The sequence below is a fragment of the Balaenoptera physalus genome (genome assembly GCF_965194825.1).
Source record: "Balaenoptera physalus genome assembly, chromosome: 16".
Lineage (NCBI taxonomy): Eukaryota > Metazoa > Chordata > Mammalia > Artiodactyla > Balaenopteridae > Balaenoptera > Balaenoptera physalus.
Window position 1 is genome coordinate 34,550,637 of NC_138898.1, and position 18,728 is coordinate 34,569,364.

The window sequence follows — 18,728 nt, forward strand, 5'->3', positions numbered from 1 at the left end:
TTCATTATTTTTCAAAATTGTTTTTAGCTACTCTAGGCCCTTTGCCTTTCCATATAAATTTTAGAATAATCTTGTGTATATCTACAAAATGTTTTGCTGGGAGTACCATAGGACTTGCATTAAAACTGTATATCAGTGTGGGGAAAATCAACACCTTTACTAGAATGAGTCTCCCAATCCATAAACCTGGAATACCCCTCCATTTATTTAGATCTTTTATTCTTGTGTCAGTGTTGAATAGCCTTCAGCATACATGCCCTACCTTTTGTTATATTTGTACCTAAGTATTTTTCTTTTTTTAGCAATTGTAAATGGTACTGTATTTAAAATTTTGGTGTCCACATGTACATTGCTCGTATACAGAAGTAGTGGTTTTCGTATGTTGATTTAAAAATTTTTTTTTGATTTTTGTATGTTGATCCTCTGACCTTGCTGAACTCATTTACTAGTTCTAGTAGTTTGTTTGTTTGTAGATTCCTTGGGATTTTTCTGTGTAGACTATCATGTCATCTGCAAATAGGGACACTTTGATTTCTTCCTTTCCAATCTGTATGCCTTTACTTTCTTTTTTCCTTTTTTAATCTATTGCACTGGTTAGAACTTCCAGTACTATGTTGAATAGCACTGGATGGTGGGCATTGTTGTCCTGTTCCCAATCTTGGGGGAAAGCATTCAATCTTTCACCGTGAGTATGATTTCAGTTGTATGTTTTTGTAGATATTCTTTATCAGTTTGAAGAAGTTCTCTATTCCTTTTCTTTTGAGAGTTTTTATCATAAATGGTGTTGAATTCTGTCAAATGCTTTTTTCTGCATCCATTAATATGCTCATGTCACTTTTCTTTCTTTTTCTTTTTTTTTTTTTTTTTTGCTGTGTTGGGTCTTTGTTGCTGTGTGCGGGCTTTCTCTAGTTGTGGCAAGCAGGGGTTACTCTTCATTGCAGTGCACGGGCTTAGTAGTTGTGGCTCGCAGGCTCTAGAGCACACGTTCAGTAGTTGTGGTGCACGGGCTTAGTTGCTCTGTGGAATGTGGGATCTTCCTGGACCAGGAATCAGACCCACGTCCCCTGCATTGGCAGGCAGATTCTTAACCACTGTGCCACCAGGGAAGTCCCGCTCATGTCATTTTTCTAATTTAGCCTGTTAATATGGTGAATTATGTTGTTTGATTTTCAAATATTATATCAGTTTTGCATCCTTAAAACAAGTTCCACTTGTTCATGGTATATAATTCTATTTATATATTGCTGAATTCTATTTGCTAACATTTCAAAAGGATTTTTGCATCTACATTCATAAGGAATGTTGGTCTGTAGTTTTTCTTCTTTTCTTGCTTTCTGTTGTAAAAAATTACTGTCTTTTTAGTACTCTCTTCATTTGGTTTTGGTTTTGGTATCAGGGTAATAACTAATAACTAGCTTCCAAGAATGAGATGGAAAAACTTCTGTTTTCTAGAAGAGATTTTGTAAAGTTTGTCCTAATTCTTATTTAAACATTTGGTAGAACTCTCTGTCTGAGCCTGGAGATTTCTTTTTCAGGTTTTTAAAATTCAATTTCCTTAATAGTTATAGGGCTATTTAATATACACCTCATTTTGGGTGAGTTGTGGTAGTTTGCGTCTTTCAAGAAATTGGCCCATTTCATCGAAGTTGTCAATTTTATGTGTAGAGTTTTTCATAGTATTACCTGATTATCCTTCTGATGTCTGTTAACAGGACCTGTTTTATTCCTGATATTAATAATTTGTCTTATCTCTTTTTTTTTTTTGCCAGTCTTGCTAGAGGTCTGTCAGTGTTATTGATCTTTTAAAATAATTAGTGTTCTATATCATTGATTTTTCTCTATTCTTTTTCTGTTTCCAAATTTACTCATTTATACTCTTATTATTTCCTTTTTTTGCTTGCTTCGGGCATATTTTGATCTTTTCTTTCTAGTTTCTTGAGATGCAAGCTTAGGTTATTGATTTGAGATGTTTCCTCTTTTCTAACATACACATTTAGGTGCTATAAATTTCCTTCTCAGCCCTGCTTTTGTTGTATCCCACAAATTTTGGAACATCAGCTAGATCCTGTTGGTTGACGTTGTTGAGTTCTTCATATGCTTGCTGTTTTCTGTTTAGTTGTTCTATCAGTTTTTGAGAGGATATTGCAGTCTCCAACTATGATTGTGTATCTGTTTCAGTTCTAGCAGTTTTTGCTTCACATAGTTTGCAACTCTGTTGTTTTTTTGTTTTTTGTGGGTTTTTTTTTTGCATATACACCATTAAGATTGCTCTTTTCTTGGTGTATTGACCCTTTTATCATTATGTGATGTCTCTTTTTGTCTCTGGTAACTTTTGCTCTGATGCCTACCTTATTTGATATTAATAGTTGTTGTACTTGTCTTCGATTTTTTGCATGGCATATCTTTTTCCGTCCTTTTACTTTCAACCTGCCTTTATCATTATACTTGAGTTTCTTGTCAACAGCATATTCACTCTACCAATCTGTCTTTTAACTGGTATGTTTAGTTACATTTAATGTAATTACTGATGTTAAGGCTTAAATGTGCTGTTTTATTTTTTGTTTCTTACTTGTTCTGATTTTTTTCTTTGCTTTCTTTTCCCCAACATCCTATGGGTTACTTGATCATTTTTTACAATTGCTTTTTTATTTGCTTATAGTATTTTGAATGTATTTCCTTGTATAGCTTTTTTAGTGGTTACTCAATTTATTACCTTTTATATATACAACTTATCAAAGTGTACTGGTGCCATGATTTTACCAATTTGAGTGTAGAAACATCTCCTTTACATGCTTTTCCCTCACCCAAATACTTCCCCTATATACACTGAGAACCACATTAGGCAGTGTTATAATTTTTGCCTCAAGCATCAAACATAATTTAGAAGACTCAATAGGATAAGGAAATTCTATTGCATTGGCCTGTGTTTTTGCATTTCATCTTACCATTTTCTTTTTAGAGACCTCCCCCTCAGCTCTTCTTTCAGGGTAGGTCTGATGGCAAGAAATACTCTTAGTTCTCCTTTATCTGATACCTTGATTTCCCCTTCATTTCCAGGGGATATTATTTCTGCTGGATATCGAATTCTGGGTTGGCAGTACTTTCAACACTTGAAAAATGTCATATACTTCTAGTCTCCATAATTTCTGAAGAGAAACGTGCTGTTTGAATTGTTTTTCCCCTATAGGTAATGGGCCATTTCTCTCTAGCTGCTTTCAAGATTTTGTCTTTAATTTTCGGAAGTTGACCTACCGTGTGTCTTGGTGTGGATTTCATTGGGTTTATTTTGTTTGTGGTTTGCTCAGCTTCTTAAATCTCTAGGTTTACAAGTTAGTTTCCCCCCTAAATTTGGGAAATTTACAGCCATTTTTTCTTCAATTTTTCAGCCCCACCTTATTTTTCCTCTTCTTCTGGGACTCTGATGACATGTCAAGATTTTTGTTTTAGTCCCACATGTTCCTGAGGTCATGCTCATTTTTTCCCCCAGTCTACTTTCTCTCTGTTTAGATTAGGTAATTTTTTTTCTATCTACAAGTTCTCTTATTTTCCTCTGTCCTCTTCATTCTGTTGAGCCCATTCACTGACTTTTAAAATTTGTTCATTTTCATTCTAAAATTTTTGTGTGGTTCTTCCTTATATCTTCTATTTCTTCACTGAGACCATTTTTCATTTGTTTCAAGTATGTTTCTAATTGCTTGTCAAAGCATTTTCTGACAGCTGCTTTAAAATCCTTGTCAGATAATTCTAACATCTATGTCATCTGTGCTGTCTTTTCTCACATGGTTTGACATCTTCCTGGTTCTTGGTATGACAAGTGATTATTAATTGAAACCTGGACATTTTTGGTATTATAAGACTCTGAATCTTATTTAAGTCTTGTATTTTTAACAGGCTCCCTCTACCACAGCACTGCCTCATTACTGCCAGGTAGGAGAAGGTTCCTGTTGACACCTGGGGACAGGAAGGGCTGGGAGTTCAGGCTTCACCCTGGACCTCCTCTGACGCCACCCAGTGGGCAGGGGGAGAGGCACCTTGTTACTGCAGGATGGGGATGAAGTCTAGCCTCCCTGTGCAGTCTCCACTGACACTGTGCAGTGCAGGCAGCTTTGTTACCTCTGTGCAGTGGTGAAAACCCTGATTCTCCATGGGGTCTCCTCTGCTTCCATCCCAGAAAGCAAGGAGGATGGAGTCCAGTCTCCTCACTAGACCTTCTCTGACATCATCCTCGTAGAGGGTTGAGGTGCTAAGTTTAAGCCTGCTGGAGTGGAATCTAGGCTCTCCCCTTAGCCTTAACTGGTGGGGGTGATGATACGGTTGCAGTCTTTCCTGAGGTATTTGATTGGAATAGAGCAGTTACTGTCTAATGGATTTCTGCCTTCTTAGGCTGCCTTTTTCCTGGTCCTTTAGCTGGAGAGAGCAGGCTTTTGCTGTTTTTTTGTTTTGTTTTGGTTTGGTTTTTGCCTACATCTACTGGTGTTTCCTGGTTGCCAACTTCACCAGTATTGTCTGGGATAGATGAGGCAGATAAGAAAACCCAGGGAACTCACATGTTGTTCCTTGAGTCCTGAGGTCCCTAGTTAGTCTGTCTTCTCTTCATCTTTGAGTCTTCTTATGCTTGTTTTGCATATAATTGTTCATATAATGTTCAGGGGTTTTAGCTGTATTGACAGGAGGAATACGGGAAGTATGTATATTCCATCTTTCCTGAAGAAGTTCAATTTTTCATCATATACATTTTAGTCAAAAAATGAAAAAAACAGTAAGATCCACAATTTTGTTAAAAATAAAACATATCTGCCTAGAAAAAATACCAAATTATAATAATGGTAATATGTGGGTAGTAGACTTCTGGATAATATTTATGTTCCTTTAGCTTATCTTTATTTTCCATGTTTAAAATAATGAACATGTGTCACTTTGGAAATAATAAAAAGTCATGTACCTACAAGTTGATTTCTACTACTGTCTTCCCTTCATATGACACACCCCAGGTTATGTTCACTTTTGCAACGGGAGTATGGGTTCCATTCAACTAACACCGAATAGCATTTGAATCCTTATTTTAGTGTGCTTTTTAAAACTCTCGATAAGCTGATACTTTACAGATTTGTGTCCTGGCCCCTACTTTCCAGGTATGGATCCCCTGGGCTCTTTCTGCCCAAGGGAATCAATGGAACCAGAGGGGAGAAAAGTTGGTATCTTGGACAAAGGTGTAGGCCCTCTGTGATTGCCACCACCGACAAATGACACTTGTAAGTGGGCTAGTCAGCCCGACAAACATGAGTAACCCCCATCTCCCTGTATGGACACGATGGATACTCTTAAGAGTCAGAGTGTTGAGAGAGAGAGAGAGAGAGATATATCCATATACATATATTTCCCACCCTACAGCAACATGTTCCAGTCTGGGGATCAGTTCTAACAACCTTTCTTGTGAGATCTGGCTTATCTTCCAAACACCACATCTGGTTTGTTTTATTCAGATGGAGCTGCAGTACGAAGAGTAAACAATTTTTCAAATAAGCATTTTCAATCAAGATACTAAACATATCCATCACTCCCCCAAATTTCCTCATGCCTTTATAATTCATTCCTCCCTCCCCACTTCACCCCCATTCCTCGGCAAGCACTGATCTGCTATTACTGTAGATTAGTTTTCATTTTCTACAATTTTTTATAAATGAACTCATATGGCATTAAATCCTTTTTTGTCTTGCCTTTTATACTAAGTAAAATTATTGTTGAGATTCTTCTGCACTGTTGTATTGATAGTTTGTTCCTTTTTTTGTAACCATTCAATTGTTAATGGACATATAGGTTGTTTCCAGTTTGGGGCTCTTACCAATGTGCTGCTATGAACATTCACATGCAAGTCTTTATACAGACATTGGCTTTCATTTCTTGTGCGTAAACAATTAGGAGCAGAATGGCTGGTTGTATGGTAGATGTATATTTAAATTAAAAACTGAAAGCGGCTCACACATAAGGTCAAAATAAAGCCATTGTTCATTCTCTTACAGGTCATAAGAGATTTTTTTCCATTTCAGCCCAGAGTAGCACACTAATTAAAAAAACAAAAAACAAAAAACTGCTACCTGTTCAGATCCAGTAACTTACAACAGGAAACCTTCCTAACTGCCGATATAAACCCTACCTCCAAATCTTTACATCTTTTCTTCTTAGTCTTTAGTAGAAGCAGCCATTTACCATTGTCACCTTCAGATTAGTAACTCTTCCCAGAGACTTCATACATTCAGCTCATTTCCTATGGATATTAACTAGGTGAGATTATTATGAAACTATTTCACCTGTTATAAAAAGTATTAAATATTTAAATATGGACATATTGGTGGGCCCCTGACCATTTGAGAAATCTATATTCTATTTTCAGGAGACTATTATGGGGGAGGAGGGAGGGATAAATGAAGAATTTTGGATTAAAATATACATACTACTATATCTAAAATAGATAACCAACAAGTACCTACTGTATAGCACAGGGAACTATACTCAGTATCTTTTAATAACTTATAATGGAAAAAAATCTTTAAAAGTACCATATATATAACTGAATCACTTTGCTGTACACCTGAAACTAACACAACATTGTAAATCAACTATATTTCAATGCAAATTTAAAAAATAATTTAGTTAATTTAAAAAAGAGAGACTGTTACCACCTCTAATTGATGTAGGCTGATTTTGGCTTTTATTAGTTCTCAGAAATTAGAGTATCTGAATTTCCTCACTACCAAAGCAAGAAATTGGATTTAAAAAGTTCTCTATATACATGTAAACAAAGCATTTCTAGGAGCCACCCATAGGGTGTCGCTATGATCAGAGGTCCAGGTTCCAGGAGTTGAGGACATGCAGGACCTCAGTCTCTCCAACTGCAACTCTCAAGAAAGTTTCTGACAGCTCAAGAACTAGAATCAGCCATAGAAAAAATCAGCCATTGGTTGTTACTCATTGGCTAACCCAAGTTAGATGATGCTGTCCCCTCTCTAATCATCAGCTGCTAGAGGGGCAACAAAGATTCTCAGTACCAGGGAGAGGTGGGAAGACAGGATAAATTAGCATAGAAAGGGAGGGGCCATAAGGGAGGAATGGGTTAGAGATGCTGGGAAGGAAGTTACATGCTACAAGTTTCAATAAGCAGGTTTCTGAGGTGAGAGTGGAGTCAAATCCTTTTGGCGGCAGCTGGTTTCTATCTTTGGCACTAGGTAATAAATTTCCTGTGTGCGTGTGGGATCTGCTTACTTAATGGATCGAGCAGCACAGATATAATTCCCTGATGGGCACTCAAAAGACAGAAGGCAAGTATATGTGTATAAAGCACTGGGACAAGCTTCTCTGACAAGCCATCAAAGCAACGTCTTGTTCTTTATATCCTGGACTCATAGACACATAAGTATACAAGGCAAGCAACTAGAAAAGAGAAAATTAAAAAAAAATATATATAAATCTCCTTGGACCAGAAATCAAAACGATGCTGCTGGGTGACTCTAGGGTGGGGTACAATGTCCCCAGTGTCCTTCCAGGCATTAATTGCCAAGTGCCATGATATACCTGGATCTAGACTGAGGTCTTGGAGGCCCTAAGGGAGGCAGCCACAAGACCAGCAGAGAGACTGGAAGAAGGAAGGAAAGACACAGAAACATGATCTTGCATACCAAAACTCCAAAACACGAGGCATGAGGAAACTCAAAGCCGAAAAAGAAAAAGAAAAGAAAAAGAGATAAAGAAAGAAAAAGAAAAAGACGATAAAATCAAAATCAGAACAAGAGTTCATTCCAGAACAGCCAGAAAAGGATAAAATAATCAAATAGATTGAAAACGTTCAAAGAGCTAAATGGAAGTTACACTTCCATTTAAAAAAGAACTATAAATTATTTAATAAAAATGGAAGGGAATGAAATAAAATCAGATGGACATAAAGAATCAATTAGAAATCTTGCAAATGAAAAATATGTTTTAATATTTAAAATGCAATTAACTGAGTAAGCTGGATATAGTGAAAGGATGAATGAGTGAATTGGAAGACAACACTGAGGAAATCACCCAAAATGCAACATACACACTTCTAAGATTACACGTATAATAGGCGTCTTAAATATTTTTAGCCAAATCACATCTTCAAATCACATCTCTACTAGAAGAAATAAAATTTGTCAAAGCAGAGCCATTCCAGTTAAAGTAGAGGTGGTAGGACTGATTTATGCCGCTAAATGAGCATTAGGATATAGCTTGGAGACTTTCCTTCTATTGCGCTCTTGGACAACTACTACAATTTTGCATTTTTAAAAATATATATTACCTCAACTAAATAATTAGCATACTGAAAACAGAAGTTAACTTTATTCTACTACCCAAGCCCGCAACAAATATTTGATTTTGGTTATGTTTTAATGAATATAAGGAAATTCAATGCAAGCAGACTAGTTAGAAACTAAAAAACAAGATTTGCACTTTATATAGTGTATACGATATAGAGTGCATAGTTTCATTATTATAGAAACATCAGGTCTTAGGAGTACATATTTTTCCTTCTTTTTTTAAAAATTGAAGTTCTTGGGACTTCCCTGGTGGTGCAGTGGTTAAGAATCCACCTGCCAATGCAGGGGACACGGGTTTGAGCCCTGGTCTGGGAAGATCCCACATGCCGTGGAGCAACTAAGCCCATGCACAACTACTGAACCTGTGCTCTAGAGCCCGTGAGCCACAACTACTGAAGCCTGCGTGCCTAGAACCCGTGCTCTGCAACAAGAGAAGCCACCACAATGAGAAGCCCACACACAGCAACAAAGACGCAACGCAGCCATAAGTAAATAAATAAATAAATAAAATTAAAAAATAAAGTTCTTGTTCCATTTCCATTAAAACAATATTTGTCTAAGATCAGTTCTATTATTCCATTGTATTTAATATTGAAGTAGATTCAACTCGAGAAGGTACAAATAAATCAAAATTAGGTAGAATTTTTAAAACTAAATTTAAGAGCAGTAATGAACAGGCAATAACTAAAGAAGAAACTGTAAGGGCAGTAAAAAAACACTTGAAAATATGCACATAGTTTTATAGGAGAGTTCATCTAAACTTTCAATGAATGACTCTCACAACATATAAACTGTTCGGCGAAATAGAAAAACCTGAAGAGCTTACTCATTTTATAAGGCTATCCCAAAGGTCTCTTAAACTAGACATAATAGCGTAAGAAAACTAAGTCAATCTCATTTATGAGTGTAGATAATAAATCCTAAACAAACTAGCAAATCAGAACTTCATAAATACATTTATACCAGTTGCTGAGGGTAATCCAAATTCAGAAAATATATTAGCATCATTCACTACATTAAAATTCACAAATAACTAGAATTATATTCTAAATCTTCAAAAACCTACTGGATAAATTCAAAACGTATCCCTTGGGGGGCAAGGTGGGGGGGAAGAGATCTTTTAGCAAACTAAGAAGAAAAGGAAAATTTCTTAACTTGATAAAGGTCACCTACTAGAAACTTCAGCAGCCATCATACTTACTTCCTATGATAGGCAGGAAAAAAACAAGGATGCCTACAACTGTTATTAGCTAATGAAACAAGGCAAGATAAAGAGCTGTTACTTAAAATCAGAAAAACACATTTGCAGAAAAAATTTATTTATCTATTTAAAAAATCCCAGAGACCCAATACCTATTTTGACTAATTGAATTCAGCAAAGTAGCTAGGTAAGAAAAACAAAAATTAACTGCTAATTATTGGTGAAGAACATATTTAAGGAAAGTAGTGTTTAAAATAAACTTTAAAAAGTATACAACACCTAAATGAAAAAACTCATTTTACAGGAGGACATAAAAATTCTGAATGGAAACACACCTGTGCTGTAAATATTTAGATGTCATATTTTTAAATGCTAATCCTTCCCACACATTAATCCAGAAAATCAATCCAACACTGATCAAGATCTCAAGGGGACTTTGTTGGCTTGAAAAGGTGATTCTTGTGTTATTAAACAAAATATGTGAATTTTTTAAAAATTGAAAAAGGATAAATGGACCACTGACCTATCACATATCATAGTTAAAAGTTATACTAATCACAAGAAAATAGGAAAATCATGGAAGACTCCTAGGTGCCACTTACTGAGATACAGAACACTAGAGGAGGTGGGATGGGAGCAGGTTTGGTGAAAGGAGGGAAAAAGAGCTTTGTTGAGGTACATTAAATGTGAGATGCCCATTAGACCTCCAAGTGGAGAAGCGGTGACAGCTGGATATACGAATCTGGAGCTTAGGAGAGCTCTGGGCTGCAGAGAGACACATTTGAAATCATGGGAGGCCATGGAACTTTTACTAGGTTTTAGTTTTCTTTCTGTGAAATTATATAATTTGGCTTTGCAAGTAAGTTTCAGAAGTTCACCCATCCCACCTGTGTTTCTGTTTTCTATCTGAGGAAACAGGTAGACGTATGTTTGGATCAATTTAGTAGAGGACTAGACAAATTAATCTCTGTACTTCTTTTATTATTATTCCTGTACTAATATTACTTTCTTCATTATTTGAAAACACATTTCATCTTAATGTCATTTTCCTTTAAAACCACCAATAAAATTTTATCTCCTGCAAGGATGCAAAGCCTCTGACATCCCAAAATCCTTTCCACTGTTGGGATGGCCCCTTGACCCTCTCTGAACACAATAATACTCTGGCCTCTGAATTTACAAAGGCTGTGCCCAAACTGGTTTCACAACTCCTGACCTCCACCCCATTCTGCAAGGGCTTGAGAGCCTAATGAAGTCTTTGTTCCAATCCATGAGCTCTCTTTCTTACCTCCAACACATACTCGTGTGATCTTAATCATATGCTCTTACTTTTTAAACATTTCACATTCATTTCTCAAACTATATAAACCCACTAAGAGATATTTCAACAAATTTTCACTCATGAACACCAAATACAGTATTTCTAATATTCATACTTTGCTTTCTACCCCAAAAGCACATGATCCAAACCTAAAACATAAAGGAGTAAATCACTTGTATCCAAATCTCAATTAACAGGACTCCACTGTCAACCTAGCGTACCAAACCAGGAATAATGTGAAAAACAAAATGCAGTCAAGATGTGAAGAGAGAGTCAAGGCACAAAGGACAATGATGGTCCCTCAGGACTCATGAAACAGCACCCCCCACAGGTCACGCAAGTTCTATCCGAGGCAGTACCTGCTTCACTTAAGGGCCACCAGCTGCAGGATTTAGGTGTATTGCCCTAGAAAGGGACAAGGCCTGGGGGAAAACTGTACCTTATCTGCCACCTATTCCTGTGACTGTCCCCATTCAGCATGGAGTAGAAAATTGGTTGTGGTAACCCCTTAACTATGTGACCCCAAGAAACGGGTGGAGTGAGAACTCCATGTGTAAACATGCCAACATACATGCACATGCAAGCACACACACTCCAGACAACACGGCCATGTACACCGTACGAAAACGTATGTATGTTGTGAAACAATCTGAGTTAGGAAACTAGGATTGTATTCACCACCATTTATTTATCTAGTTCATAACTAAGTATAGAACACTATGGTAGTGCTAGAAATGCAAAGAAGTCCTTGCCCTTAAGGGGCTTACAATCTTATTAGGGAAATATAACAGGCACATAAAAAGTGGGACTACAAGAAAGCATATGCTAAAGAATGCCACAAAAATTCAGAAGGCAGCGTCGTATAAGAACACGGGTTTAGGAGTCACAAAGCCCAGTTCTAGTCCCAACCCGGTAAGTCAGTTAATTTGTCTGGGTTTATAACCCAGGCTGAAAAAAAAAAGTGGTAAGATTTAGAAGCTGTCTGTACTTGTTTGCATCATGAGCTGAGGAATGTTTTTTGGAAGAGGTGGCACCTGAGCTGAATGCAGAAGGAAGACAAGGAAAGCGGTGCTGAGGTAGGCCTAAGCATGGGCTTCAGAGGGAAGAAAGACGAGTGTCACAAGGAGCAATGGGAGTGAGGTCACGGGTGGCTGTGGCTGCCCTCAGGCACCACTGACACAGCAATGAGCTGTATTCCTCACATTTACATCCAGTCGGTTACAGTACGTAATTCCAGACAGTGGAAAATATCAGAGAACAATGGCAGCATTTTATCAAACATTTCACTCAGTTTCCAGAAAATATAAAATAATTTAACATTATACCTCTACATTTAAAACTGACATCAATAAACTGTTCCAACTGCCAAATGTAAACCAATTCAAACTTTACATTCTTGGTAAACATAACTAAATCTCTTAATTCAAAAAGACATTTGATACAAATTATCCCCCAAATTCCAAAGTTTAGTTTCTACTATGTTCCATGCACTGTGGAAATAAAAATTTGTAAGACAAAGTCCCTGCCCCTGAAGAGCCTGCAGCCTGGTGAGACAAACCTCAACTATGTCTACCTAAAATGTACTATGGTACATGGCATGATCAAGGAATGAACATTGGGCCATGGAGTAGAAAAGGTGGATTCATCCCTTCTTAAGTTTTGGCAAGGGTGCAGCGGAGAGAGGTCAATGAATGGCTTAAGGAGAAATGAGTTTGGCAGGGAGAAAGTATCAAGGAAAAAGAAGGCTTCCAGGCAGAGGTCACATGGCTACAGACAGGAAGTAGTGTAGGAATATGGCGTGGCTAGGGCCTAGCACAGGTACAGTGTAGCTGGAGCAGAGTACACGGGGCAATAGCTAGTGATATGGAAGCCAGGACCTAGTCCTATAAAAACGAGAGCCACTGCTTGCTATGAGTTAATCATCCACTAACCCTGGTGTTTATAAGGTCAGGAAGAGACAGGAAAGAAACTGAGCAGTGAGGTTTTGTCCTTGTCATAAGCAATGGTTGTAAGCTCTTCTCAGCAAATTACACAGTTCAGGAAACTGACCCCCACATCACTTCCTTTCCTGTTCTTTCATGATCTGCAGGTCTTCAAAATGGAGCTGGAACTGGAAAGGCACAGGGGAGGAGCAAACAAATAGGACTTGAAATACACATATGGCTAATCAAGTTACGGTAAGGTAATGGTAATTGTACTGTACCAGGTCTGCAAATCAAGAAAAGTAATTCTTTTTCAGGAGTTTTCTAAAAGTGCCTAATTCACACCAAGTGTTGGAAAATCTCGTTCAACATGAGAAAAGTATATAAAACCCCTGCAGAAGACTCCATTTCCTAAACTATTTTCCATTAAATATCAGTGTTACAAACACAATACCATAGGCTTTTAAAGCCTATCTTCACACAATTAAGATCTGACCAAAGCTGCATTGCTTGGCTTAAAAAAATAAAAAGATACAAATATATAATCCAAGTTTCAGGTTCTCAGCTACTACCAAATCATGTCAATACATGAATAAACTGCCTAGTGAGGAACATGCAATAAAAGGTAAATGCAAATAAGCCATCCTTTCATGGTAGACACTAAATTCCAATTTCTCGTAATAATATAGAACCAATGCTACAAAAGTAACACCTTCTTGAAATTTCATTTTATAATGAAGAAAATAAATCTGTGTATTTTATTCAACATTCATTCATAAGTTACAGTTATGCCAAAACAATCTGCTTCTAATGAAAGAAACCTTGGTATAATCCTAACAACATGCATATACATTTAATAGAATGTTCTGCATTTCTAAATAAATTACATGCATGATATTCATAAACCAATAAAGAATACCAATATAAGAATTCAGGACATTTATTTCTCTGCACAGAGATTTAACTACTGTACAACACACACACAAAACAAACCCACAAAGCAACGGTGTGTAATAGGTAGTGAGAGACACTTAAGCATATTTAAAATGCCTACAAATAGGCTTTTTTTTTCTTTTTTTTTTTAGGCAACAAATTATTTTTCAGTCCTTGACACCTTCTCACACTCACCTAGCACCACAGATGCAAGGACTTACAGTAAACGTGTACTATCTCATGCTTAAAACAAAAAGCATGCATTCAACAGAATTTATACATTATCATCTACTGTACTAAGTCCTCAATCCATACTTCTAATATTTTATACATTAAGTTACCCTGCAGCTTTTTGAAATTTTAATATTTATGCAAAACAACTTTTGAAAGATTTATGAAACAAGTTTTCAAGGATCACCTCTAGGCTATTTACACAGGCATTGGTTTGGTTAAGTGGGGAAATGGCAGCGGCCTCAAGGTTCATACTGAATGAAAATGGTGTGAATGTCAATTCATGTGAAAAATACACAGATGGCACAAAGGTTTGTGCAGTTGGAATCACCAGTGCAAATGCATGCATTTGAGGTACTTATTTTTCCCATGGTCAGGTATAATTATGCATAGTCATATTCCTTGAGTGCTAAATATTTCAGACCTGATCAAATGAAAAGCTGTAATAAGTGTAAATATGAGATATTTGTATAGTTAATTTCAAAGTGTTATGTTTTTAATGAATATTTGTTTAACATTATAACTTACATATTTAGTTTAAAATATTTACCAACCAATAAATTTTTTCATTGTAAAGAGACTGACTGGTAATTATACCTGGCCAAGTGATTTAAATAGAATACTTGAAATTCTAGTAAGAACTGTAGTGAAATATTAAAATACTTCATTATTGCTTCACTGGACTGAAAACCTAAAAGGCATAGATAAACAATGCTCAGTGATGAAAAGTGAATACCCAGAACAGCGATGCATGCCCCGAATGGTCTCCGTCCAATAAACACTAAGCATTCTCCACATTATCTATGCCGTTGGCATCCACATGGATGTCAGGCTCCCCACAAAAAGACGAGGGGACAAAGCGGCTAACAGTGGGACACAAACAGCTCTTAAGCTCTGGCAATTCTTGCTTCAGACGTTCCAACTGCTCCACTTGGAATATATTTGGCTGTTCAGGCATCCAATCATATATCCTGTGATTGAAAAAAACACAAAACATAAAATAGGGTAATTTTATGGTTTACTTAGGACATGTCTGACTTAACCTTTTCAGGAGAATTTGCTTACCGAATGCCTAGAACACCTATACTACAGAGTCCTTTTATTTTTTTCTTTAAAAGATATAAGCATCAGTTCTATTCAAAAATATTTCTCTTCTCCCAGTCTTTCCAATAATCCTGAATAGCAGCACTGCCTTTTGTACCCCTGAAGCAAAAGAGCTGATTATAAATTGATAGAATATGAAATCTGTAGCTTATTAGTGATTCTTCAAGTATCTTCTCTCCAAGTTAACCAATCAGCAATGCCTCATTTGACAGATGGAAAGTTACTACACGGTAGAGCTGGAATTCATACCCAGTTCTGACTTCAAAGCACTAAAGATCAAGATGAAAAGGACTGCTCGGGACTTCCCCGGAAGTCCCAGTGGTTAACATTCCAAGCTTCCGGATTGGTTCAACATGGTGGAGTAGAAGGACATGCGCTCACTCTCTCTTGCGACAGCACCAGAAGCACAACTAACTGCTGAACAATTCTCAACAGGAAGACACTGGAACTCACCAAAAAAGACACCCCAAAGCAAAGGAGAAGCTGCAATGAGATGGTAGGAAGGGCTCAATCACAATGAAATCAAATCCCATAATCGCTGGGTGGGCGACTCACAAACTGAACAGTTACACCACAGAAGTCCACCCACTGGAGTGAAGGTTCTGAGCCCCACGTCAGGCTTCCCAACCTGGGGGTCTGGCAACAGGAGAAGGAATCCCCTGAGAATCAGAATTTGAAGGTCAGCGGGATTTGACTGTAGGACTTCAACATGACTGGGGGAAACAGAGACTCCACTCTTGGAGGGCACACACAAAGTAGTGTGCGCACAAGGACCCAGGGGAAACTAGCAGTGACCCCACAGGAGACTGAATCAGACCCACCTGCTAGAGTTGGAGGGTCTCCTGCAGAGGCGGGGGGGCAGCTGTGGCTCACCACGGGGACAGGATACTGGCAGCAGAAGTTCTGGGAAGTACTCATTGGTGTGAGCCCTCACGGAGCCCACGATTAGCCGCACCAAAGAGCCTGTAGGCTCCAGTGCTGGGTTGACTCAGGCCGAACAACCAACAGAGAGGGAACTCAGCCTCACCCATCAGCAAACAAGCGGATTAAAGTTTTACTGAGCTCTGCCCACCAGAGCAAAACCCAGCTCACCAGTCCCTCCCATCAGGAAGCTTGCACAAGCCTCTTAGACAGCCTCACCCACAAGAGGGCAGACAGCAGAAGCAAGAAGAACTACAATCCTGCAGCCTGCGGAAGGAAAACCACTGTCAAAGAAAGACAGACAAAATGAAAAGGCAGAGGACTATGTCCCAGTTGAAGGAACAAGATAAAACCCCCGAAAAACAATTAATCGAAGTGGAGATAGGCAACTGTCCAGAAAAAGAATTCAGAATAATGATAGTGAAGATGATCCAGGACCTCGGAAAAAGAATGGAGGCAAAGATTGAGAAGATGCAAGAAATGTTTAACAAAGACCTAGAAGAATTAAAGAACAAACAAACAGAGATGAATACAGTAACTGAAATGAAAAATACACTAGAAGGAATCAATAGCAGAATAACTGAGGCAGAAGAACGGATAAGTGACCTAGAAGACAGAAGGGTGGAATTCACTGCCGCGGAACAGAATAAAGAAAAAAAGAATGAGAAGAAATGAAGACAGCCTAAGAGATTTCTGGGACAACATTAAATGCACCAACATTCTTATTATAGGGGTCCCAGAAGGAGAAGAGAGAGAGAAAGGACCCAAGAAAATACTTGAAGAGATTAGAGTCGAAAACTTCCCTAACATGGGAAAGGAAATAGCCTCCCAAGTCCAGGAAGCAAAGAGAGTCCCAGGCAGGATAAACCTAAGGAGAAACATGCCAAGACACATAGTAATCAAATTGACAAAAATTAAAGACAAAGAAAAATTATTAAAAGCAACAAGGGAAAACTGACAAATAACATACAAGGGAACTCCCATAAGGTTAACAGCTGATTTCTCAGCAGAAACTCTGGAAGCCAGAAGGGAGTGCCACGATATGTTTCAAGTGATAAAAGGGAAGAACCTACAAGCAAGATTACCCAGCAAGGATCTAATTCAGATTCAACAGAGAAATCAAAAGCTTTACAGACAAGCAAAAGCTAAGAGAATTCAGCACCACCAAACCAGATCTACAAAAAAGGCTAAAGGAACTTCTCTAAGTGGGAAACACAAGAGAAGAAAAGGACCTACAAAAACAAACCCATAACAATTAAGAAAATGGTAATAGGAACATACATATCGATAATTACCTTAAATGTAAATGGATTAAATGCTCCAAGCAAAAGACACAGGCTTGCTGGATGGATACAAAAACAAGACCCATATATATGCTGCCTACAAGAGACGCACTTCAGACCTAGGGACACATACAGACTGAAAGTGAGGGGATGGAAAAAGATATTCCTTGCAAATGGAAATCAAAAGAAAGGTGGAGTAGCAATACTCATATCAGATAAAATAGACTTTAAAATAAAGAATGTTACAAGAGAAAAGGAAGGACACTACATAATGATCAAGGGATCAATCCAAGAAGAAGATATAACAATTATAAATATATATGCACCCAACATAGGAGCACCTCAATACATAAGGCAACTGCTAACAGCTATAAAAGAGGAAATCGACAGTAACACAGTAATAGTGGGGGACTTTAACACCTCACTTACACCAATGGATACATCATCCAGACAGAAAATTAATAAAGAAACACAACAGACCAGACAGATTTAACTGATATTTATAGGACATTCCATCTGAAAACAGCAGATTACACTTTCACTTCAAGTGCACATGGAACATTCTAAAGGATAGATCACATCTTCGGTCACAAATCACGCCTTGGTAAATTTAAGAAAATTGAAATCATATCAAGCATCTTTTCTGACCACAACGCTGAGATTAGAAATCAATTAGAGGGAAAAATATGTAAAAACCATAAACACACAGAGGCTAAATACTAGTAAATAACCAAGAGATCACTGAAGAAATCAAAGAGGAAATCAAAAAATACTTAGAGACAAATGAAAACGAAAACACGACGATCCAAAACCTACGGGACGCAGCAAAAGCAGTTCTAAGAGGGAAGTTTATAGCAATACATTCTACCTCAAGAAACAAGAAAAATCTCAAATAAACAATCTAACAGGACTCAAATCAATAAAATAAGAAATGAAAAAGGAGAAGTTACAACGGACACCACAGAAATACAAAGCACCATGAGACTACTTACTACAAACAACTATATGCCAATAAAACTGACAACCTGGAAGAAATGGACAAATTCTTAGAAAGGTATAACCTTCTAAGACTGAACCAGGAAGAAATAGAAAATATGAACAGACCAATCACAAGTAATGAAATTCAAACCGTGATTTAAAATCTTCCAAGAAACACAAGTCGAGGACCACACAGCTTCACCAGTGAATTCTATCAAACATTTAGAGAAGAGCTAACACCCATCCTTCTCAAACTCTTCCAAAAAACTGCAGAGGAAGGAACACTCCCAAACTCATTCTACGAGGCCACCATCACCCTGATACCAAAACCAGACAAAGGTACTACAAAAAAAGAAAATTACAGACCAATATCACTGATGAATATAGATGCAAAAATCCTCAACAAAATACTAGCAAACAGAATCCAACAACACATTAAAAGGATCATACACCATGACCAAATGGGATTTATCCCAGGGATGCAAGGATTCTTCAATA

General features: G+C 37.5%; 1 protein-coding gene across 6 annotated transcripts in view; it reads right to left on the reverse strand.

Moving 5' to 3' along the window:
- Window positions 1–1,739: 1,739 nt before the first annotated feature.
- Window positions 1,740–18,728, reverse strand: part of GPCPD1 (glycerophosphocholine phosphodiesterase 1) — a 72,005-nt gene continuing 55,016 nt past the window's right edge. For 4 of the 6 annotated variants that reach the window (XM_082431424.1, XM_082431425.1, XM_082431426.1 and 1 more), the window contains one exon: window positions 1,740–14,915. In XM_082431424.1, the coding sequence (XP_082287550.1) occupies window positions 14,726–14,915 (190 nt within the window). In that variant the 3' untranslated portion in view covers window positions 1,740–14,725. The remainder of the gene's footprint in view (window positions 14,916–18,728) is intronic. The other 2 variants (XR_014255073.1, XR_014255074.1) reach the window with 2 other exon arrangements.